At 46.0% G+C, this 23,862-nt stretch overlaps 1 protein-coding gene across 2 annotated transcripts; it reads left to right on the top strand.

The window, feature by feature from the left end:
- Nucleotides 1–23,079, top strand: COPS6 (COP9 signalosome subunit 6). 2 transcript variants are annotated; one of them, XM_040346757.1, is made up of 10 exons: nucleotides 1–118; nucleotides 4,216–4,341; nucleotides 6,626–6,757; nucleotides 9,517–9,605; nucleotides 11,140–11,202; nucleotides 11,282–11,329; nucleotides 14,534–14,648; nucleotides 18,669–18,758; nucleotides 18,838–18,938; nucleotides 22,817–23,079. In XM_040346757.1, exons 1-10 carry the CDS (start codon nucleotides 58–60, stop codon nucleotides 22,955–22,957), a joined length of 966 nt encoding a protein of 321 aa, XP_040202691.1. In that variant the 5' UTR covers nucleotides 1–57; the 3' UTR covers nucleotides 22,958–23,079. The 2 variants fall into 2 exon arrangements, with proteins under 2 accessions (XP_040202691.1, XP_040202690.1); XM_040346756.1 differs by having other exon boundaries at nucleotides 18,666–18,758.
- Nucleotides 23,080–23,862: the final 783 nt, after the last annotated feature.

Raw genomic sequence — 23,862 nt, 5'->3', positions numbered from 1 at the left:
CTCAGCTCTCATCCCTCGCAGCCGCAGTGACACAGCTCGCCAGCCGGGAGGAGCAAGATGGCGGCGGCGGCGGCAGCTACGGCTCCGAACGGCGGCGGTATGGAGGTGGACGGAGCGGGTGAGTACCCGGGCTGTTGTCTGAGGCAGGGAGAACCCGCTGCGGAAGGTCAGAGGTGGGGGGACACCATTGTGCGGTAGAAACGTGTGAGGGGAAGGTAAATGGCCGCCCCTGGCCCGACTGAGCCTCCCGCTCTGGGTCAGATGGGTGGGCGGGACCTGAACGGCGCACTATGGTTGGCTGGCGGGGCTGTCAGTCAGCAATGGAGGGGTGGGGAGTTGTCGTGACGTCAGTCAGTGTTATGAATGGAAGGAAGTGGAGTTTGTGTGATAATATAGGGGCCCCATACACTGAATAGAGGGGGCCCCATACACTGAATAGAGGGGGCCCCATACACTGAATAGAGGGGTCCCCATACACTGAATAGAGGGGTCCCCATACACTGAATAGAGGGGACCCCATACACTGAATAGAGGGGTCCCCATACACTGAATAGAGGGGGCCCCATACACTGAATAGAGGGGACCCCATACACTGAATAGAGGGGGCCCCATACACTGAATAGAGGGGGCCCCATACACTGAATAGAGGGGACCCCATACACTGAATAGAGGGGGCCCCATACACTGAATAGAGGGGGCCCCATACACTGAATAGAGGGGGCCACATACACTGAATAGGGCCATACACTGAATAGAGGGGACCCCATACATTGAATAGAGGGGACCCCATACACTGAATAAAGGGGACCCCATACACTGAATAGAGGGGACCCCATACACTGAATAGAGGGGGCCCCATACACTGAATAGAGGGGACCCCATACACTGAATAGAGGGGGCCCCCATACACTGAATAGAGGGGACCCCATACACTGAATAGAGGGGGCCCCCATACACTGAATAGAGGGGGCCCCATACACTGAATAGAGGGGACCCCATACACTGAATAGAGGGGGCCCCCATACACTGAATAGAGGGGGCCCCCATACACTGAATAGAGGGGGCCCCCATACACTGAATAGAGGGGGCCCCCATACACTGAATAGAGGGGGCCCCATACACTGAATAGAGGGGACCCCATACACTGAATAGAGGGGGCCCCATACACTGAATAGAGGGGGCCCCCATACACTGAATAGAGGGGGCCCCCATACACTGAATAGAGGGAGCCCCATACACTGAATAGAGGGAGCCCCATACACTGAATAGAGGGGGCCCCACTACACTGAATAGAGGGGGCCCCCATACACTGAATAGAGGGGGCCCCATACACTGAATTGGGGACGTACATTGAGCTGTGACACCTGACACTGACAGGAGATGACATTTTATACTCTTTAATTAATAACACATATAGTTGAAGCGCTGTACCAGATAATGATGTTGGGGTGAATTATTGGTGCTCCCGGGGGGGCCCCTCTGATCAGACAATATGGCCGCTGTGCCTTCCATTGTCTGCGTCCCGCGTGCTGGGCGCTCCCAATGGCCAATCATCTTCCACCTAAGTCAGAGCTGTATACAAATGCAGAAAATACTGGAAGTATTACGAGAAGAGAGTAAGAACACCAAAGTCGTCCAAACAAAGCAAGGCAACGCGTTTCATAGGTCTAAGACCTCCCTTCATCAAGACCTAACCACTTCAATGCCGGGCACTTTCACCCCCTTCCTGCCCAGGACAATTTTTCAGCTTTCAGCGCTCTCACACTTTGAATGACAATGGCGCATTCATGCTACACTGTACCCATATGATTTTTTTTATCATTGTTTTCACACAAACAGAGCTTTCTTTTGGTGGTATTTAATCACCACTGTTTTTTTTTTTTTTGCTAAACAAAAGGGGGGAAAAAAGACCAAATATAAAAAAAAAAAAATGTTTTAACCACTTAGGACTAAGGATGAGCTCCGGCGTGTTCGCATAGAACACGTGCAGAGCCCGCCAGGAAGTCGGCACCCGCGCTGCGCTAATCACAGCCAGGCAGACATTGTCCGATGCTTGGCTACAGAGATCAGGGAAATGTCTGCCTGGCTGTGATTAGCGCAGCGCGGGTGCCGACTTCCTGGCGGGCTCTGCACGTGTTCAATGCGAACACGCCGGAGCTCATCCTTACTTAGGACCTGGACCTTTAGGCAGGTAAAGGACCTGGCCAGTTTTTGCGATTCAGCACTGCGTCGCTTTAACTGACAATTGTGCGGTCGTGCGACGTGGCTCCCAAACAAAATTGGTGTCCTTTTTTTCCCACAAACAGAGCTTTCTTTTGGTGGTATTTGATCAACTCTGCGGTTTTTATTTTTTGCGCTATAAACAAAAATAGAGCGACAATTTTGAAGAAAATGCAATATTTTTTAGTTTTTGCTGTAATAAATCTCCCCCAAAAATATATAAAAACATTTGTTTTCCTCAGTTTAGGCCGATACGTATTCTTCTACCTATTTTTGGAGAAAAAAAATCGCAATAAGAGTTTACCGGTTGGTTTGCGCAAAATTTCTAACGTTTACATAATAGGGGATAGTTTTATTGCATTTTTATTAATATTTTTTTTACTACTAATGGCGGCGATCAGCGATTTTTTTTTTTTTCGTGACTGCGACATTATGGCGGACAATTTTGACACATTTTTGGGACCATTGTCATTTTCACAGCAAAAAATGCATTAAAAATGCATTGTTTACTGTGAAAATGACAATTGCAGTTTGGGAGTTAACCCTTTCAGCGCCCCCTAGTGGTTAAGTGTGACCTCATCTGTGTTTCTAACTGTAGGGGGGCGGGGGCTGGACGTGTGACGTCATTGATCGTCTTTCCCTATAATAGGGAACACACGATCAATGACAGCGCCACGGTGAAGAACGGGGAAGCTGTGTTTACACACAGCTCTCCTCGTTCTTCAGCTCCGGGGACCGATCGCGGGACTCTAGCGGCAATCGGGTCCCGCGGCCACGGTCACGGAGCTTTGGACCGGGTCTCAGGCGTGCGCCGTGGGCACGAGCCCGTGACCCACGGCTGGGCACTTAAAGAGGACGTACCTGTACGTGCTTGTGCCCAGCCATGCCATTCTGCCGATGTATATCTGCAGGAGGCGGTCCTTAAGTGGTTAATATAAGTATAAGGCAGGGCTCGACAAATCCCGGTCGCCATGGCGACTAGAAATAGCCTCCTGGCGACTTGGCTTGGAAGGTGGGCATACCGTTGGTATTACAAGTTAAGCATTACAAGTTAAACAGCAATTCTAATGTAATTTTTCACTATTTTCACTGCCATCTTCTTCCCTCTAATTAGAACCCCCAAACATTATATATATTTTTTATCCTAACACCCTAGAGAATAAAATGGCGATCGCTGCAATACTTTCTGTCACGCCGTATTTGCGCAGGGAAAAAAATTACACTTTTTTTAATTAAAAACTAAGACAGCAGTAAAGTTATCCCCATTTTTTTTTTTTTTTATATTATGAAAGATAATGTTACGCCGAGTAAATTGATACCCAACATGTCACGCTTCAATATTGCGTCCGCTCGTGGAATGCCGACAAACTTTTACCCTTTAAAATCTTCATAGGCGACGTTTAAAAAAAATTCTACAGGTTGCATGATTTGAGTTACAGAGGAGGTCTAGAGCTAGAATTATTGCTCTCGCTCTACCAATCGTGGCAATACCTCACATGTGTGGTTTGAACACTGTTTACATATGCGGGCGCTGCTCACGTATGTGTTCGATTCTGCGCGCAAGCTCGTCGGGACGGGGCGCGTTTCCTGGCTCCTAACTTTTTTACCTGGCTCCTAGATTCCAAGCAAATATGTCAACCTTGTGCTAAAGTAAATGGAGCGTTAACGCTGAGCAGCCGCATATATGCGTCTATATGTAAACCGCTTACTATACTAATTGTTTAAAAAAATATATAGTTTACTGTGCTGAGAGCGCTCGCCCTGCACGCTCCCAGCTCACAACCTGAACTGTCATGGAAAGCTGCAGATGCATAACTTTCTCTCTGGCAGTTTGCAATGAGAATGAGCCCCTGCTGGGCCTTTTCCCCCAGACGGTTAGAAAGGAAACCTTGTTGTGTGTATGACTGTATCATTTATCTGTGAGACGTACTCCGCTTCTATATAGAAGAAACTTGCTGTGTCCTTTTCCTGTAACAGTGTCTGTTTCCTTTACAGTGCTTCCCACCGTGATGGCGCAGGGAGTCACAGGTAGCGTGGCTGTAGCGTTACACCCGCTTGTCATCTTAAATATTTCGGATCACTGGATACGGATGAGATCGCAAGAAGGCCGCCCAGTGCAAGGTAAAAAAACAGATTTATCAGTGATTGCATTGGGCCTCATTCAAGGCTGGCTGAATCCTGGGAGCCTTCCAGGACATGTGTCTAAAGCAGCCATTCTCAACCAGGGTTCCTCACGTGTTTGCTAGGGGTTCATTGAGCTGTGGCTGGTTGTACTCCCATCTAAAGAAGCCTGCATAGGTTTGGGGCTAATGCCATTTAGTAAAGCCACTGCCTTGACAGCAATGATCTTTTCAGTTGCCTGCAAAAGGGGCATTCTTCCCACTGACCACCAATGTAAGGGGCATTCTTCCCACTGACCACCAATGTAAGGAACATTCTTCCCACTGACCACCAATGTAAGGAGCATTCTTCCCACTGACCACCAATGTAAGGAGCATTCTTCCCACTGATCCCCAATGTAAGGGGCATTCTTCCCACTGATCCCCAATGTAAGGGGCATTCTTCCCACTGATCCCCAATGTAAGGGGCATTCTTCCCACTGATCCCCAATGTAAGGGGCATTCTTCCCACTGATCCCCAATGTAAGGGGCATTCTTCCCACTGATCACCAATGTAAGGGGCATTCTTCTCACTGATCACCAATGTAAGGAGCATTCTTCTCACTGATCACCAATGTGAGGAGCATTCTTCTCACTGATCACCAATGTGAGGAGCATTCTTCTCACTGATCCCCAATGTAAGGAGCATTCTTCCCACTGATCACCAATGTAAGGAGCATTCTTCCCACTGATCACCAATGTAAGGGACATTCTTCTCACTGATCACCAATGTAAGGGACATTCTTCCCACTGATCACCAATGTAAGGGACATTCTTCTCACTGATCACCAATGTAAGGGGAATTCTTCTCACTGATCCCCAATGTAAGGGGAATTCTTCCCACTGATCCCCAATGTAAGGGACATTCTTCCCACTGATCACCAATGTAGGGGCATTCAAAAAACAATGCAGTCAGCCAGGACACCACCTGAGAAATGCCTAAAGGTGAGGCACATTTCCAATTAGGCATAGGAATACTTTCTGAATGGGAACACGTAAACCTAAAGTGGGGTTTTCTCAAATTTTCAAAAAGTGGGAAATATGCTTTAAACCTGGCAGCCCTCCAGCTGTTGCGAAACTACAAGTCCTATGAGGCATTGCAAGGCTGACAGTTACAAGCATGACTCCCACAGGCAGAGGCATGATATGACTTGTAGTTTCGCAACAGGTGGGGGGCCGCCAGTTTGAGACCCCTGCTTTAAATATAAGGGGGGGAGATGGCAAAAAAATAGCCCCTAGACAGACTTTAAAGAGGCGGTCCGCCCAACCCTGCAAAAATGAAAAGCTGGAAGCTTCACATACTGCAGCTGCTGACTTTTTATAATAGGACACTTTCCTGTCCTGAAGTCCAGCAATGTTGGCTCCGCAGCTGATGTTTCCATCACCTGTCAGGGGCTGCCATTGGCAGTGAGGGAACCTGGCAGTGCAGCATTACAGCTTCACGCCGGGTCCCTACTGCACATGCGCGAGGCACCAATGCGCATCTACTACTGGCTCGGCGGCGGGGGAAGGAGGAGGGAGCCGAGCTGTGACGTAATTCCCTACAGCCCGGTCTCCCAGAAGTGGGGACAGGATACCCCACTGATCTATACCATTACGCCTTGACTCCTAGAGGAGGATTACCTTCCAAAGTCCCACTTAGAGGAACACTCCTTTTGCAGGATACCTGTCAAGGACAGGTAACCGCTCCTCGCCCCCCTTTTTTTGGTAGGTTGTTCCCTCGAAAGGTGCCAAATGCGGCACCGGAGGCGGAGACAAATGAGCGGAAGTTCCACTTTTGGGTGGAACTCCGCTTTAAGATGTTTTTCCTATATCATATCTATCATGTCTGGCCAACCTAAAGAATCCGTTCATCCAAAAGAGTTTTTCTTATTTGGGTAATCGCCGGGATGTTGATTTTCCCGCTCACATTGTATCTCTTGGTGACACCATGGGTGAAATCTCTACACCGCTTGACCACCATTTGCTTCCATTACAAGGGGGTGCCATGTTTCCCGTCGGATTACTTTTATTTTGATATTCCGGGGAATGTAAAGGGAGATACAAGGCTCTTTGGTAAAGGGCACCAGCCAGGAATTCTGCTGGGGAAGCCTCCCTGTTGGTATCTACAAAAGATAAAGCAGTGCAGCGGGCTATTTACCCCAGACAGATTTTATCCATAAAAGCCGGTCTGTCTTTGCTTTCCTGTCTTTGACCCTTTATCATGTTATCTTCTCTGTACTCAATGTCTTTTATCTCTTCCGCAGTGATTGGAGCTCTCATTGGGAAGCAGGAGGGAAGAAATATAGAAGTGATGAACTCGTTCGAGCTGCTTTCTCAGAACACGGAGGACAAGATTATCATCAATAAGGAATATTATTACACCAAGGAGGAGCAGTGTGAGTGGAAACGCCTCTCAGTAGGGGGTACAAAAAAAAGGGTAATTCCTCCTTTATACCCAAAAAATAAAGATGAATTTCCAACACCCTCCCCACTCCTCCAGTATCTGCTGGAGCAGCATAATGCTAGCAATCCTTCATCAGCATGGTCCCGAGACGGTGCTGACCAATGAGTCTCTCTTGTGTCTTACTACTTTTTTTTTTAAATCGGGGATTCACCCTAAAAAAAAAATTCTAACATTACAATGAGCTGACCTGTGACACGGAAATCATGCTGGACTTTTTTTTTTTTCGTACGTACCGTTTTTCGTACGTACCGTTTTATCTGTATTTTCTCCCTGGATTCCCCGCGGGAGTAGGCGTTCCTATTCACAGGGTAAGTGATTGACGTTCTTCCGATTGGCGCATACAGCGCGTCACGACTTGCCGAAAGAAACCGAACGTCGGGTCGGCTCTATACGGCGCTTGTGCACCGACGTTCGGCTTCTTTCGGCAAGTCGTGACGCGCTGTATGCGCCATTCGGAAAAACGTCAATCACTTACCCTGTGAATAGGAAGTGATTGACGTTTTTCCGACCGGCGCATACAGCGCGTCACGACTTGCCGAACGTCGGTGCTCAAGCGCTGTATAGAGCCGACCCGACGTTCGGTTTATTTCGGCAAGTCGTGACGCGCTGTATGCGCCAATCGGAAGAACGTCAATCACTTACCCTGTGAATAGGAACGCCCACTCCCGCGGGAAATCCGGGGAGAAAATACAGATAAAACGGTATGTACGGAAAAAAAAAAGACCAGGATGATGTCCGTGTCACAGGTCAGCTCATTGTAATGTTAGAATTTTTTTTTTAGGGTGAACCCCCGCTTTAAGTAAGAAGAGACTCTTATTGGTAGAGGAAGGGAGTCACCGCTCCAGGTGGGTCTTGTAGGCAATTAAGGAACCTCTCAGGGAACCAAGGCGCTGGCAATGCACGAGGCAAATGTAGAAAATTGGAAAGGGATGGATAGCTACACTCCAAGGAAACTTCAAAAAGTTGTCTGTATTGGTAAAAAATATGCATGCAGAACAAAACACAGCCACAGGAAAGGACAGCCGACGCGTTTCACACTATATCAATTTTTAGCCATGGCTAAGCACTGATATAGTGTGAAACGCGTCTACTGTCCCTTCCTGTGGCTGTGTTTTTTGTTCTGCATGCATATTTTTTACCAATACAGACAACTTTTTGAAGTTTCCTTGGAGCGCGGCTATCCATCCCTTTCCAATTCTCTACATTTGCCTCTTATTGGTCAATGACTGCTAGCCATTGGTATTGCGCTGCTCCACAGCCTCCAGGGCTGTATATAGAGTTACAAAATGTACAGATCAGTACACTGGCAGACATGGGTGGTGGAAGACTGTCAGCACAGCAGATCAATGGGACTGTAGGATTGGGAGGGTGTTGGAATTCATTGTTTGTTTTTTGGTGTACAGGATGAATTACCCATTAGAGTAGATCCTTATACCCTTGGCAGGTCATGGGTGCGCAACCTGTGGCCCTGCAGCTGGTGAGAAACTACAAGTCCCATGGTGCATTGGAAGTTACAAGCATGACTTCCAAAGGCAGAGGCATGATGGGACTTGTAGTTCCGGAACAGCTGGAGGGCCACAGATTGAGCACCCATGTTCTAGGTCAATGATGGCGAACCTTGGCACCCCAGATGTTTTGGAACTACATTTCCCATGATGCTCCTGCACTTTGCAGTGTAGTTGAGCATCATGAGAAATGTAGTTCCAAAACATCTGGGGTGCCAAGGTTCGCCATCACTGCCCTAGGTGCTGCCCACTGAGGGCCACGCATAGCATATGCACATGTTCTCTGGGACACAGAGTTTTAGGCAGGTGTGAAACAATGCTGTACATTTTTAAGAATTCTTTCAGAAATAGAAGTGTTTAAAAAAAAAAAAACTATTATCAATTAACAAAATGGAAAGTAAATGAATAGAAGAGATATCCAAATAAAATCAATATTTGGTGTGACCGCCCTTTGTCTGCAAAACGGCATCTATTCTTCTAGGTACACTTGCACACAGTTTTTTTAGGAACTCGGTAGGTAGGTTGTTTCAAACATCTTGGAGAACTAACCATAGATCTTCTGTGGATGTCAGCTGCCTCCAATCCTGTCTTTTCATGTAATCCCAGACAGCCTTTATGATGTTAAGATCAGGGCCTCTTGGGGGCCAAACCATCACTTCCAGGACTCCTTGTTCTTCTTTACACTGAAGTTAGTTTTTAACCACTTCAGCCCTGGAAGGATTTGCCCACTTCCTGACCAGGCCATTTTTTGCAATACAGCACTGCGTCGATTTAAATGACAATTGCGCGGTCGTGCGACGTTATACACACAAATAATTGATCCCCCCCCCCCCCCCCAACAAATAGAGCTTTATTTTGGTGGTATTTGATCACCTCTGCGGTTATATATTTTTTGTGCTATAAACAAAAAAGACCGACAATTTAAAAAAATAAATAATACTTTTTGCTATAATAAATATCCACAATTAAAAATATATGAATTTCTTCAGTTTAGGCCAATACGTATTCTTATACATATTTTTGTTAAAAAAAATCCCAATAAGCGTTTATTGATTGGTTTACGCAAGGTTATTGCATCTACAATATAGGGGATATATTTGGCATTTTTTAGTGCTGTCCGTGTGAAAGGGGTCTAAATTGTCCAATAGATTCTCCTCTCCTGAATTTTATTTTTATTTCTCTTTAGTTAAACAGGTGTTTAAAGAAATGGAGTTCTTGGGCTGGTACACAACCGGAGGACCTCCAGATCCATCCGACATTCATGTCCACAAACAGGTAAAGGTTTACTTTTTAGATGGTTACTAAAAATTGGGTTTCATTTAGAAAACACATACTGACTTCTCTCCTCAAAGATCTTTAAATCTGTTTATCTAAAACATACGTACTTTAGTGGCAGAAAAGAGACGCAGTGCAACCAGCTTATGCAACACCTTCTGACACCCTTGAAATACTGAAAGATTTTTTTTATTAAAACGCTCACAAAATAGTTAAGCACAAGCAAGTCCTAGTTACAAAGCCCTTAAAATGATTGTAAAGTCTTTAAGGGCTTTTTGTTTGTTTTTTTTCTAATACAAAATGTATACTTACCTGCTCTGTGCAGTTGGTTTTGCACAGGGCTCCCTCCTGTTAAGTGCCCCCATGGCAATCGGCTTGCTATGAGGGGCACCCCATCCGAGCTGCAGCTCCTTTGTATTCATTCAGACACCGAGCTGCGGTTTGGCCCCTTCCCCTCCTTTCTGGATTGACTGAGTTTTCTTGACGGCAGCAGAAGCCAATTGGGGGGAGAGTCCCGGACGGGCAAGACACTAGTAGACATTGCTGGATAGAGAGGGGGCTCAGGTAAGTGTGTGTGTGTGGGGGGGGGGGGGCGGGCACTATGGCACACAGAAGGCTTTTTTATCTTAATGCATAGAATGCACTTTTTAAGTCAGTGATTCTCCAGCAGAGGTCATGTGTCCAATCCCTTGGATTATATGGAGAAGCTCTGAGTGATTCTAAAAGGATACGCACCTCATCCCAGTATTGGTTAATAAAGAGGAAAAGAGAGTGGGATTGTAACAGTGCTAGAAAAAAGTGGTACATATGAACAATATGCATACAAATTATATATTTATTTTATTAATACAGACAAGGTTCCTTTAAATTGGTTTTTAGAGCAAATGTTGGAAATGGTGGGTCGCTGGTTTCCCAAAATTGAAAAGATGGTGGATTAAATCCCCTGAGGAAGCCTGAATGGCGAAACATGTAGGGATAAGACATTCTCCTGTGACCACCATCTTTTGAATTTTGGGAAACCAGCGACCCAACATTTGCTCTGATATACAAAAAGGTTCAATTAAAACCAATTATCAGAGCAAATGTTGGAAATGGTGGGTCGCTGGTTTCCCAAAATTCAAAAGATGGTGGTCACAGGAGAATGCCTTATCCCTACATGTTTCGCCATTCAGGGGATTTAATCCACCATCTTTTCAATTTTGGGAAACAAGCGACCCACCATTTCCAACATTTGCTCTGATAATTGGTTTTAATTGAACCTTTTTGTATATGTCTATTAATAAAATAAATATATAATTTTTATGCATCCACTTTTTTCTAGCACTGTTACAATCCCACTTTCTTTTCCTCTTTATTGTCCAATCCCTTGGTGGAGGATCTGGAGAACTCTTCAAGTCAGTGATCCTCCAGCAGAGGTCATGGGACCAGTTATGGTTATGTGCCAACCCTCACCTTTGTAAGTCCATCTTTTTCCTTGTGTTAGGTGTAACACAATCATGTGAACGCTGTAATAAAACTATGTTGTTTTCTCCAGGTTTGTGAGATTATTGAGTCGCCGCTCTTTCTGAAGTTGAACCCAATGACAAAGCACACAGATGTAAGCATCCCAATCTACCCATATATTCCGCTTCTGGTTTTACTCTGGATTATTCCTAATACCTTCTCCTCTCTCACAGCTTCCAGTCAGCGTTTACGAGTCAGTGATTGATATTGTGAATGGCGAGGTGAGTCCAGTTTCCTTGGTGGCTGATAATCTGAATGCCCAAATGTTTTTTATAATGTGCATGTCTGGAAAAATCTAAAGAAAAAGATAAGTTACATCTTTGCAATACTTTCACATTTCCCATACAGTTTCATCTTTTTTAAGTAGTGCTGAACTCTAAAAGTGATGATGTGCCGCGTTGTAGGGAATATTCTGGAAATGTTTATTATGCCTAAGCTGTACAGCGAAAGATTTATCTTTCCTCCTGAAAAGTAGAAGAACCCTTACTGGTATGTGAGAATGCCCGGGCACTCCTGGGCCTACAGCCGCATAGCTGTGTATCTGTAATGCCGCGAACACACCATTACTTTATGTGATGAAAAAAAACAACGTTTTAAATCGTGAAATAAAACGACGTTTTTGAAACTTCATTTTCAACAACGACGTTGCCTACTCACCATCGTTTTTTCAAAATGCTCTAGCAAAGCACGGTTACGTTCAGCACTCTTTTCCATTGAAGCTTGCTTCATAACTTGCTTCTGAGCATGCGCGGGTTTAAAAACGTTGTTTTAAACGTCGTTTTGCCCACACACTATCATTTTAATTGACACAAAAAACGACGTTTTGAAAAACAACACAAAAAATTGAAGCAGGCTTCAATTTTTTTTTTGTCGTTTTACACAAGACATAAAACGCCGTTTTCCCCCACACACGGTCATTTTAATTGACGTTTTTCAAAACGTCGTTTTTTTTCATCACATAAAGTGATAAAGCCCGGCTTTATGATCCTAGTTTTCTGTTTCTAAAATTAAATTGTGCCTTGCTTATGCACTTAACTTTCCCCTTCCTAGCAGCACACACATTGCCTTAAAAAAGTATTCATACCCCTTGACATTTTCCACATTCTGTCATGTTGCAACCAAAAATGTAAATGTATTTTATTGGGATTTTATGTGATAGACCAACACAAAGTGGCACATAATTGTGAAGTCGAAGGAAAATGATAAATTCCTAACATTCTTTTACCAATAAATATCTGAAAAATGTGGCGTGCATATGTAGTGATTACTTTGTAGAACCTCCTTTCTCTGCAATTACAGCTGCAAGTCTTTTTGGGGATGTCTCTACCAGCTTTGCATATCTAGAGAGGGACTATTTTGCCCATTCTTCTTTGCAAAATATCTCAAGCTCTGTCAGATTGGATGGAGAGCGTCTGTGATCAGCAATTTTCAAGTCTTGCCACAGATTCTCAAATGGATTTAGGTCTGGACTTTGACTGGGCCATTCTAAAGCTTCATGCACACGACTGGATTATCCAACGGGAATTGTGTGTTGGCGGGTGGACATCGTGGCCATGTGCATTGGGTCCTATGGCTCTTAAGAGCCGGTTCACACTGGGGCGACCTGGGATCCAACTTCAAGTTGCCCCAAGTCGCGCGATCGAGAAAATGAATGGAAGCCGCCTTGTACACTACTGAAGTCGCTCCGACTTCAGAAAAGGTTCCTGTGCTACTTCAATCCGACTTCTAGGCAACTTGTACCCATTGATTTCATTGGAAGTCGCCTCAGAAGTCGGACCACTGTCCTAACTGAAGCAACAATACAGGAAGATAACCTACATTTCTCAGGCAAACCCCTCCCTCCCACCTCCCTCCCACAGAGCTGATTGTTTGATTGGCCACTAGCCTCCTGTCCTGGAGGCGACTTGAAGTTGCCTTGTACTGTCCTGGAGGCAACTTGAAGTTGCCTTGTAAGTTGCCTGATGATTCATACTCAAGTCGTGTCCAAGTTGCCTCCCAAAGTCGTGCTGAAAGTCGTGTTGCCCCTGTGTGAATAGGCTCTTAATAATAATAATAATAATAATAATAATTTTTTTTCACATTTTGATATATACATTGGGCCAGATCCACAAAGATCTGCCTATCTTTAGGCAGGCATAGCGTATCTCGGATACACTACGCCGCCGTAACTTAGAGCGTAGTTTCCGCATCCAGAAAGAATTTGCGCCGTAAGTTGCGGCGTAGTGTAAATGTGTCGGCGTAAGGGCACGCAATTTAAATGACTAAGATGTGGGCGTGTTTTATGTTAATTCATCTTGACCCCACGTAAATTACGTATTTTTTGAACGGCACATGCGCCGTCCATGGGGGTATCCCAGTGCACATGCTCAAAATCACGTCGCAAATAGTCAATGCTTTAGACGTGAATGTAATTTACGCAAAGCCCTATCCGCGAACGTTTTCCGTAAACGACGAAAAATTTGACGCTGTCCCGACGTCCATACTTAACATTGCGTACGCCTCATAGACCCAGGGGTAACGTTACACCGAAAAAAGCCTTGCGTAAACGACGTAAAAAAATGCGCCGGGCGGATGTACGTTTGAGGATCAGGGTATCTAGCTAATTTGCATACTCTACGCGGAAATCAACGGAAGCGCCACCTAGCGGCCAGCGTAATTATGCACCTAAGATCCGACGGCGTACTAAGACGTACGTCAGTCGGATCGAGCCCACATTCAGTCGTATCTTGTTTTGTGGATACAAAACAAAGATACGACGGCGCATCGTAGAACTTACGCGGCGTATCAATAGATATGCCGGTGTAAGTTCTTTGTGGATCTGGCCCATAGTTTCTATATAGTTTTATGCACATTGCACTTTAGATGGTGTCTTGGCGCTGATTGTCACTATACAGTACACCTACGGCGATGTGCGGGAACGAGTCGACCTGCCGCTGTATAATGACTGTGTATGGTCGGTAAGTTGTTAAGTGAAACTGTTGCTTTGCTGTGGAAGGGTAAAGCACAGATTCACTTTAAGGGCTCAATCCCACGAGTGGCCTGGAGGTCATGTCCCCTGATTGTCCAACCAAAAAAGGGTTTGCAGCGGCTCAGGGCTGTACACATGATGACAGCGATGCCTTGCTTCATGGCTGTACACATGACAGTGTGATGCCTTCCTTCATGGCTATGGCAGAAATGAAGCTGCATGTCACATTTGGTGGGCATTACAGCTTCCAAACGCTCATTTAAGCCGATACAGATTGCTTTTCAGGAGGAGCTGCCGCACTTGAAACTTCGCCCTAAAGTATACCACAAAGCAAACCTTCTATTTGAATTTTTAGTACCATTGAACATCTTGTATCATTCAATGGAAAACAGCAATATAAAATATTGAAAACAAAAAAATGCCCTTTTTTCATATAGCTGTCATCTGTTCCTTTCAGGCCACAATGCTTTTAGCTGAACTTCCATACACTTTGGCAACAGAAGAAGCTGAAAGAATCGGAGTTGACCATGTGGCCCGAATGACCGCAACAGGGAGCGGAGAGAACTCGACAGGTGAGGAATAGGCGGGGAGCTAGTAATGCAAAGTGCAGTTACACACGGGGGGGGGGGGGTGTACTAAAACTGGTTCACACAGAACCTGGTGTGGCTGTGCATAGTAACCAATCGGCTTCTAACTTCAGCTTGTTCAGTTATGCCTTGTACACAGAATTTCTGATGTAATATTTTCATCAGAAATTCCCATCGTGTGTGGGCCAATAGGATTTTTTTTCCATCAGAGTAAAAAACTAGAACATGTTTTAAATTTTTCTGATGTAATAAAATCCTATGGGAAATTCCGATTGTCTGTGTGGAACTCCGTTGAAGAAAATTCCTCAGAATCAAGTTGACGCATGCTCGGAAGCATTGAACTTCATTTTTCTCGGCTTGTCGTAGTTTTGCATCACCGCGTTTTGTACGGTCGGATTTTTGTCTGACAGTGTGTATGCAAGACTGATGAAAGACCGCTTGATCGGAATTCTGATGAAAAATTCCATCAGATTTTAGTCCATCAGAAATTCCTATCGTGTGTACAAGGCTTTAGGCTTTGACAATAAGGCCCCTTGCAGACGTGGTAGACTCCGCCAAGCTGATCTGTCCGCTGATCTTCTTGCTGAGCAGGTGGATGACGGGTCCGTGTCCGCTCCACTATGCAGAACATACATGTACACAGCCTGTTCTTTATGGGGCCATCAGATAGAAACGGACTGCTTGTCTGTTTCCAACAAACTGTCATCCAATCATCCACTGGACAGATGAGGAACAGATCCCAATCCATCTGTTTTTAGCGGATCGGATCAGATGGCAGTGGGTGTCAGCTGACACATGGGCGCTGATATCTGCCGCTCGATAGAGAACTATGGAGGGTCTGATCAAGTCCACCGGAAAAACTGACAGGTTGACTCAATCGGTCTGTCTGTGTGAAAGGGGCCTGAGGCCAGGTTTACACTGGTCTGTCAAACGCTCCAACATTGGGAGCTCATGTTGCATGACATGTGAAAATCATAGTTTCCCTATGGGAGCCGTCTTAACTGGTCCCCCAGATTAAAGGGGGCTCCCAGATTCCGATAAGCCCGCAGATCCCAATGGCCAGGGTTGTCGGGAAGAGGCCCTGTCCTCATCAACATGGGGACAGGGTGCTTTGGGGTGTGCCCCAAAGCACTCGCCCCCCCATGTTGAGGGCATGCGGACTGGTACGGTTCAGGAGGGGGGAGGGGGGCACTTGCTCGTCCCCACCCCTTTCCTGACCGGCCAGGCTGCGTGCTTGGATAAGGGTCTGGTGTGGATTTTGGGGGGACCCAAGCGCTGTTTTTTCGGCTTAGGGCTTCCCCTTTAAACCCGTACCTGACCCAAGGGCCTGGTCTGCTCTTGGAGGGGGAACCCATGCCGTTTTTTTATTTAAAATTTGGCGTGAAGTTCCCCCTCAAGATTCATATCAAACACAGTGCCTGGTATTGGCAGGGATCCAAGTCGGATCCCCGTTCATTGAAAGTCGTCGGACGTATGTCGGCTTCAAGTCGCAGGGCAAAGTCGGGTGCAAAGTAGTACTAGTATCGTGTCGCACCAGTGTGAACCTGGCCTAAATCCTGGAAGCTGATTGGTTACTATGCACAGCTGCACCAGATTATGTTTGCTCCAGCTTTAGCCCATTCCCCACCACTCTATGTGACAAAAAGTTTGTAGCTACCTGACCATCACACCTACACTATATCATGAGAAGTATGTGGACACCCCTCAGGTTCATGTGTTTCCATTGCAGGGTACTGTTAATTCTACAACATACAAAGACATTTTAGACAATTGTGTGCTTCCAACGTTTGGGGGGAGGTCCTTTTTCTGCTCCAGGATGACTGTCCCCCCCCCCCCTGTGTAAAATGTTAGCTCCATAAAGACATGGTTTGGTGTAAAGGAATCCGGGTGGCCTGCAAGGAGCCCTGACCTCAACCTTCCAGAACACCAACTGCAAGCCAAGTCTTCCCATCCAACATCAGTACCTGACCTCACAAATACACTTTCATTGAATGGACACAAATCACCAGAGACGGCCTTCAAAATCTTGTGAAACCTTCCCAGAGGAGTGGAGGATGTTTAATACTGCAAATGTGGGGAGGGGGGAAGCATTGCATATTCTTTTGAAATTGGAAGTCCAACAAGCTCATGTGATGGTCACAAGTGTTCAGCCATGAAGTGTGTATATGTTACAGTGGTTGACTGGCCAATAAAGAGATGAAACAAATCCTCCTACATAAGTTGAACCTGTTTATCTACAGCATGGGTCTTCAAACTACGGCCCTCCAGTTGTTCAGGAACTACAATTCCCATCATGCCTAGTCATGTCTGTGAATGTCAGTTTTACAATGCCTCATGGGATGTGTAGTTGTACAACAGCTGGTGGGCCGTAGTTTGAGGATCCCTGATCTACAGCTATCAGTCCCCTACATCCATTCAAAGTGGAGAATTTTATACAGGATCTCTCGACTCAGAAAATCAGGGGGCAGGGAGCTGCAGTTAGACCCCTTTCACATTGAGCCGTCCATAGCATCGGCAGTAAAACGCTGCTATTTTTACCGCCGACGCTATGGGCGGATTTTGGCCGCTAGCGGGTCGCTTTTAACCCCCGCTAGCGGCCGAGAAAAGCAGCGCATTGCGGGTGGTATAGCCGCGCTGTCTTATTGATTTCAATGGGCAGCAGTGGTGGAGGAGTGGTAAACACACCGCTCCTTCATTGCTCCAAAGATGCGGCTAGCAGGACTTTTTTTTTTACCGTCCTGCTAGCGCAACCCTCCAGTGTGAAAGCCCTGGAGCAGCTGTTTGAGGGCGGATTCCAGGCGCTGTTTTTAACGCTATAGTGTGAAAGGGGTCTTAAAGTCATACTAAAGGTTCCCTTTAAAAAAAAAAAAATGTCATACTTTCCACCACTGGAGAGGAGGATGGCAGGGACGCGCCGAGCAGGTGAACTGGCTCAGGTAAGTAAAACGGGGGGGGGGGGGGGGGGGGGCAGTGATTGCCTGGTGTTTTTTCACCTTAATGCATAGGATGAAAAAACACACCTTTACAACCCCTTTAACCCCAGTGAGGAGCAATCTGAGAGCTGATTGGAGGGAAGGAACACGCCCCCCTGTTCACACAGCACACAGGAACAGAGGTTAAGATGTCAATCACAGGCTGTGCGCTGGAGCTCCTTCCCCATCACCATTTTTCTCTTGGTGTCAGAAAACTGACTCTAAAAACAGCAGAGGAAGTAGGCAGCAGACAGAGATGACACTTAGGGGTTGATTTACTAACACTGGAGAGTGCAAAATCTGGTGCAGCTCTGCCTAGAAACCAATCTGCTTCTATGTTTTTTTTTTTTTGTCAAAGCTTAATTGAACAAGCTGAATTTAGAAGCCGATTGGCTCCCAGCTGCACCAGATTTTGCACTCTCCCAGTTTTGGTAAATCAACCCCTTGGTTCTCTGAATTGAGACAAGTACACACTATAGAGCAGGGGTAGGCAACCTGGGGCATTCCAGCTGTTGTGGAACTACATTTCCCATGCAGCATTTCAAGGCTGGCAGTTACATTTACTCTCAGAGGCATGCTGGGACTTGTAGTTCTGCAAAAGCTGGAGGGCCCCAGGTTACCTACCCCTGCTGTAGAACAGGGGTCTCAAACTAGCGGCCCTCCAGCTGTTGTGGAACTACATTTCCCATGAGGCATTGCGAGGCTGGCAGTTAGTTACTCCCAGAGGCATACTGGGACTTGTAGTTCTGCAGCAGCTGGAGGGCCCCAGGTTGCCTACCCCTGCTATAGAAGAAGGGTCTCAAACTGGCGGCCATCCAGCTCTTAGGAAACTACAAGTCCCATCATGCATCTGCCTGTCGGCATCACGCTTGTACCTGTCATCCTTGCAATGCCTCATGGGACTTGTAGTTTCACAACACTGGAGGGCCACCAGTGTGACACCTCTGCGATATGCTTTGTTCATCTTTCATGTCAGAGGTTGATAAGGACTTTAAATGCACTTTTTCTGAGTACGATCGTCTGTTTTCAGTAGCGGAGCACCTCATTGCCCAGCACAGCGCGATTAAGATGCTTCACAGCCGAGTCCGTCTCATTCTGGAGTACGTTCGCGCGGTGGAAAACGGTAAGCGGAATTTGTTTCTGTTGGGCCACTTGCTATGAGTTTTCTCCACAGTTGATTTATTTGTATTTCTTTTTCTCAGGAGAGGTTCCCTTCAACCATGAGATTCTGCGGGAGGCTTCTGCTTTGTGTCATTGTCTCCCAGTACTCAGCACAGACAAATTCAAGACAGATTTTTATGATGTAAGTCTAATCATTAAAGCGACTTTATTTCTTCCAGATTCACCGCACAGCCGAATGTCTTTCTCACACTTTTTATTTATTTTTTGGCTCTGGCACAAGTCATATTTTTCTTTTTTTATGTTATTGTATAAATACTATTTTATTTTCTAAATGTAAAGTTGAACTGCAAATCGCTAAATATTCAAATTATCTAGTTTCCATCCACCCTATAGCAACTTTTACAGTCACGTGCGCGCGCCCCTTACCCAGAAGTGTAGAATCGCTTATATACAGTGTATGTGATTTTCCACCCTATAGCAGGAAAAGTTGCTGTATGGTGGACACTCTGTGCAAAATCACATACACTGGGGTAGATTCAGGTAGCTTTTACGGCGGCGTATCTGGAGATACGCCGCCGTAATTTCAAATCTGCGCCGGCGTATCGTTACGCCGATTCTCAAAGGCAGGTATGCTAAAAAAAATAGGCTTCCTCCGCCGACGTAACTTGAATGCGGCGGCGTAGAATTGTGTACAATATTATGTTGGCCGCTAGGGGCGCCTCCATTGTTTTCGGCGTAGAAAATGCAAATTACCTAGATACGCCGATTCACAAACGTACGTACGGCCGGCGCAATTTATTTACGTCAGGCTTTATCGGCGTAAGGTTGCTCCTGCTATTAGGTGGCGCAGCCGATGTTAAGTATGGACGTCGTTCCCGCTTCGAAATTTAAATTTATTACGTTGTTTCCGTAAGTCGTTCGCGAATAGAGCTGGACGTAATTTACGTTCACATTGAAAGCAATGACGATTTGCGTCGGAATTTCGAGCATGCGCACTGGGATTTGTTCACGAACGCCGCATGCGCCGTTCGTAAAAAACGTCAAATACGCAGGGTCAATCTATTTTAAATAAAACACGCCCCCCTCAACATCATTTGAATGACGCGCGCTTACGCCGGCCCCATTTACGCTACGCCCCCGTAAGTTAGGAGGCAAGTGCTTTGTGAATACAACACTTGCCTCTCAAACTTACGGCGGCGCAGCGTAAATACAATACGCTGCGCCGCCGTAAGAAGGGGCGCAGCTACCTGAATCTAGCCCACTGTATGTAAGTGATTCTGTACTGGGTAGGGGATGCACGCAGCTTCTGCTGTGATTAGTCACTGCTGGTGTTCCGTCAGATTTTGGAACGGAAGTGACGTCCTATCACAGCCATCTTGATACACACCCACTCTAAGCCTACAGCCTGATCTTTTTACACTCACTGAAATCTTGCATTTCACACTTACCGTATTTGCCGGCGTATAAGACGACCTTTTGGATGCAAAAAAAATGCATCCAAAGTCGGGGGTCGTCTTATACGCCGGATCTGTCTCCGTCAGGCTGCGGACATCCATGATTTAAAAGCCACGCCTCCTCCTTAGACTGTTTCCGTGATAGGCGGAACACTCATTCTCCCAGCAGGGCCTCTGTTCAGTGTTTCGCCTATCACGGATGCCTTCTCATCCTCGGACGAGGGGATGTCCGTGATAGGCAGAACACTGAACAGAGGTTCCGCTGGGAAAATTGGTGTTCCGCCTATCACGGAACAGTCTGAGGAGGAGGCGCAGCTTTTGAAACATGGATGTCCGCAGCAAAAAAATAAGGTAGGGAGATCGTCTTGGCCGTCAAAGTAGAGGCATGTGATGGACAGCGGAGGCATGTGATGGACAGCGGGGGCATGGAATGGAATGGCACAGTGGGGGCACGGAATGGAATGGCACAGTGGGGCATGTAATGGAATGGCACAGTGAGGCATGTAATGGAATGGCACAGTGAGATTTGAAAAATGCCTGTTTCTGTCAGCGGTTGTTCTGGCTACCCCTCAGCTTCCAGACAGACTAGTAGGAAGGGGGTAGTCTTATACGGCGAGTATATCCCAAAAACAACATCTTTCCTGGAAAAATTGGGGGTCGTTTTATACGCCAGCAAATACGGTATTTTTACCACAAAACTGAGCTTATATCATCAAATACAGTATTTAGAAGTCTGTGACTGTTTTGATGTTGAATTTTAAAGGAACGGCAAGCCTGCTGATCTCACAGGTTTGCTAATCTGACACGAGATCGCGGCTTTTACAATTCAACATCAAAACAGTGTCATCGACTTCTAAATATTGTATTTCACAATATAAGCTCGGTTTGGTGGTAAAAATAAGTGTGAAATGCAAGACTTCAGTGGGTGTAAAAAGATGTCCGCTTGGCGACTTCAGGCTTTAGGCTTACTGCGGCTGAGTGTACCAAGATGGCCACAAAGAAACGTCACTTCTGTTAGAAGTTTTGAGGGGTCGCCTAATCTGATGGAACAACGGCCAATGGATGACTGCCGGTGTCCTTTCGATATGGGTCCCCCATCGGATAATGCCCGGGCTGGACTGCGCAGGCACAAACGGAGCCGCCGAAAATCTCAGAGGATGAACAGCTGTACACGGCGCCAATCAATACACCGCACGCTCCCGATGCTCGGGGTGGGTTATTCATTAAATACAACAAGGGGCAGATGTAATATTGAGAAGTGTGGCTACATGGGATGCATTCAAACATATATCAGTAATGGATGTGTAAAAAAAGCACTGCTCAATAATACATCCGCCCCTTTAAGAAAAGCACTGCCCATCATGCGGCCTTTTCTGTATGCATCTGCTACTTGTTGGATTCAATGAATAACCCGCCCTGAGCTTCCGGAGCGTGTGCTGTGTTGATTGCGCAGGTGCCGTGTACAGCTGACGAACAGCTGTTCTTCCTCATTGATTTTCGCCGGCTCCGCTTGCGCCTGCGCAGTCCAGCCCACGCAGTATCCGACGGGGGACCCATCTCGTCAGAACACCGGCACTTGCTGATCAACAAGGAGACGCACAGGAAGGAGGTCTGCCTATGTAAACAAAGCAGAGCTCTGCCCAGTCAGCGGCCATGTGCTGGATTTTGTTTCCCTGCAAAGTAGGGAATAAAATCCAGCACATACCTTTTGTGAAAGCACAAACACGGACTAGGAGCACAGTTAACCCTTTGATTGCCCTTGGCGTTTAACCCCTTCCCACCCAGCGTCATTAGTACATTGACGGTGCATATTTTTTTTAGCACTGATCACTGTATTAGTGTCACTGGTTCCCACAAAGAGTCAGATTGTCTCGCTGCCATTACTACTATAAAACAAAATAATTCCAGTATATATCCCATAGTTTATAGACTCTCCTATAACCTTTGTGCAAACCAATCAATATGCGCTTATTGGGATTTATTTTGTCAGTGGTCACTTTAATTTATTTTAATGGCCATTTTGTGGAGTACTGCAGGGGGACAGCTTTGGATTGAAGTGGAGTATCGCAGCAATAGCTTTTTTTTATTTTTTAAAAGGTGCTTCACTTTATTTCTTTTGGAGGGTCTTCACACTGGCACGGTACGGTCCTGCTGTGCTTTGGGAAAAGTGCAGCTAACTGGTGGGTTTCTTGCGGGTTAACTACGTTTTCCCATAGACTTCAATTATGTCCCGCAGTTTCAGAACACGCACCAAAGATGCACTATGCAGGAGTTTTGGTGCGCTTTCTAAAACCGCACCAAAACTGCAGGACCATGGGAAAGTACAGCTAACCCGCAGGCTAGCCGTGCTTTAACAGAGTTGCAGTGGGGCAGTGTGAAGCCGCCCGTATTGTTGACCACCGTTCTACTTTAACTTTCTACAAGTGTCATTCGGGTTTACCTAAACTTTCCCCTCCTTTATCTAAAGAGAGCTAAACAATTGCGTAATGACCACAGAGCGTTTACGAGGCGCACGCAGAGCCCTGCCCATCAAGTGACGTTCACATTATGTCTTGCAAATATAATTTCTAGTATGACTTGATGAAGTCTTTGTCTTCATTTCCAGCAATGTAACGACGTGGGCTTGATGTCCTACCTGGGAACCATCACCAAGACCTGCAACACCATGAACCAGTTTGTCAACAAATTCAATATCTTGTACGACCGCCAAGGGATTGGAAGGAGAATGAGAGGCCTCTTCTTCTGAATTGTCTCCTGATACAAGGAATGTTTTCTGTGACTAATATGGACTTTAAGAAGAAAAAAAAAAAAGCAACATTTGCTCTGTTATGTTATTGTTATTATAGGAAATAAATGAATAAAAGTATATTGTGTCTGTTCATGCTATTACATTGTTACGGGGTATTGATCTTTAAAGACCAAATGAACGGATGTTTCTGTTTCTGTTGAAGACTCGTATAGCCTCAGGCCCCATACACACTATTAGATTTTCTGTAGATTTTTGTTTTCAGATTTACCAAAACCGTATAATATGAGGTCAAACCTTAACCACTTGAGATCCGAGGACGTCCATGGCTTTGTGCGGTGATATCTGAATGATGGGTGCAGCTTCAGGCATGATTCAGATATCACCGTCTTCAGCTGGCGATTCTGTGCAACATAAGAATGATCATAGCGGCGGTTCCACCGCTTGATCGTTCTTATAGGCGGCGGGAGGGGACATCCCCCCCCCCCTCCCATCCGGTGCTTCTCGGGGCTCTCCCGTGCCATCGGGGGCCCGGAGAGCGAATCGGCCGGCATTTGTTGGGAAAGCATAGAGATGACTGGTGACCAGATGGTCACCAGTCATCTCTATGACCGTCGGAGGTTATGACGTCACGCCCGGTACATGGAAGTAAACAAAGCCGCAATCGCGGCTGTCGGCATTAGATCGGTGAATTTTTTTCACCAATCTAATGCTTGTAAGCCTGGAGGAGAGATGTGGGGTCCTTTTTGACCCCACATATCTCCATAAAGAGGACCTGTCAGTGATTCCTATTACAAGGGATGTTTACATTCCTTGTAATAGGAAATAAAAGTGATAAAAAAAAATATATATGTAAAATTAAAGTGTTAAAATTAAAAAATGAAGTAAAATAACATTTATTTATT

The sequence above is a fragment of the Rana temporaria genome, chromosome 3 (genome assembly GCF_905171775.1).
Source record: "Rana temporaria chromosome 3, aRanTem1.1, whole genome shotgun sequence".
Classification (NCBI taxonomy): domain Eukaryota; kingdom Metazoa; phylum Chordata; class Amphibia; order Anura; family Ranidae; genus Rana; species Rana temporaria.
This window is presented reverse-complemented; position numbering and strand designations above follow the sequence as displayed.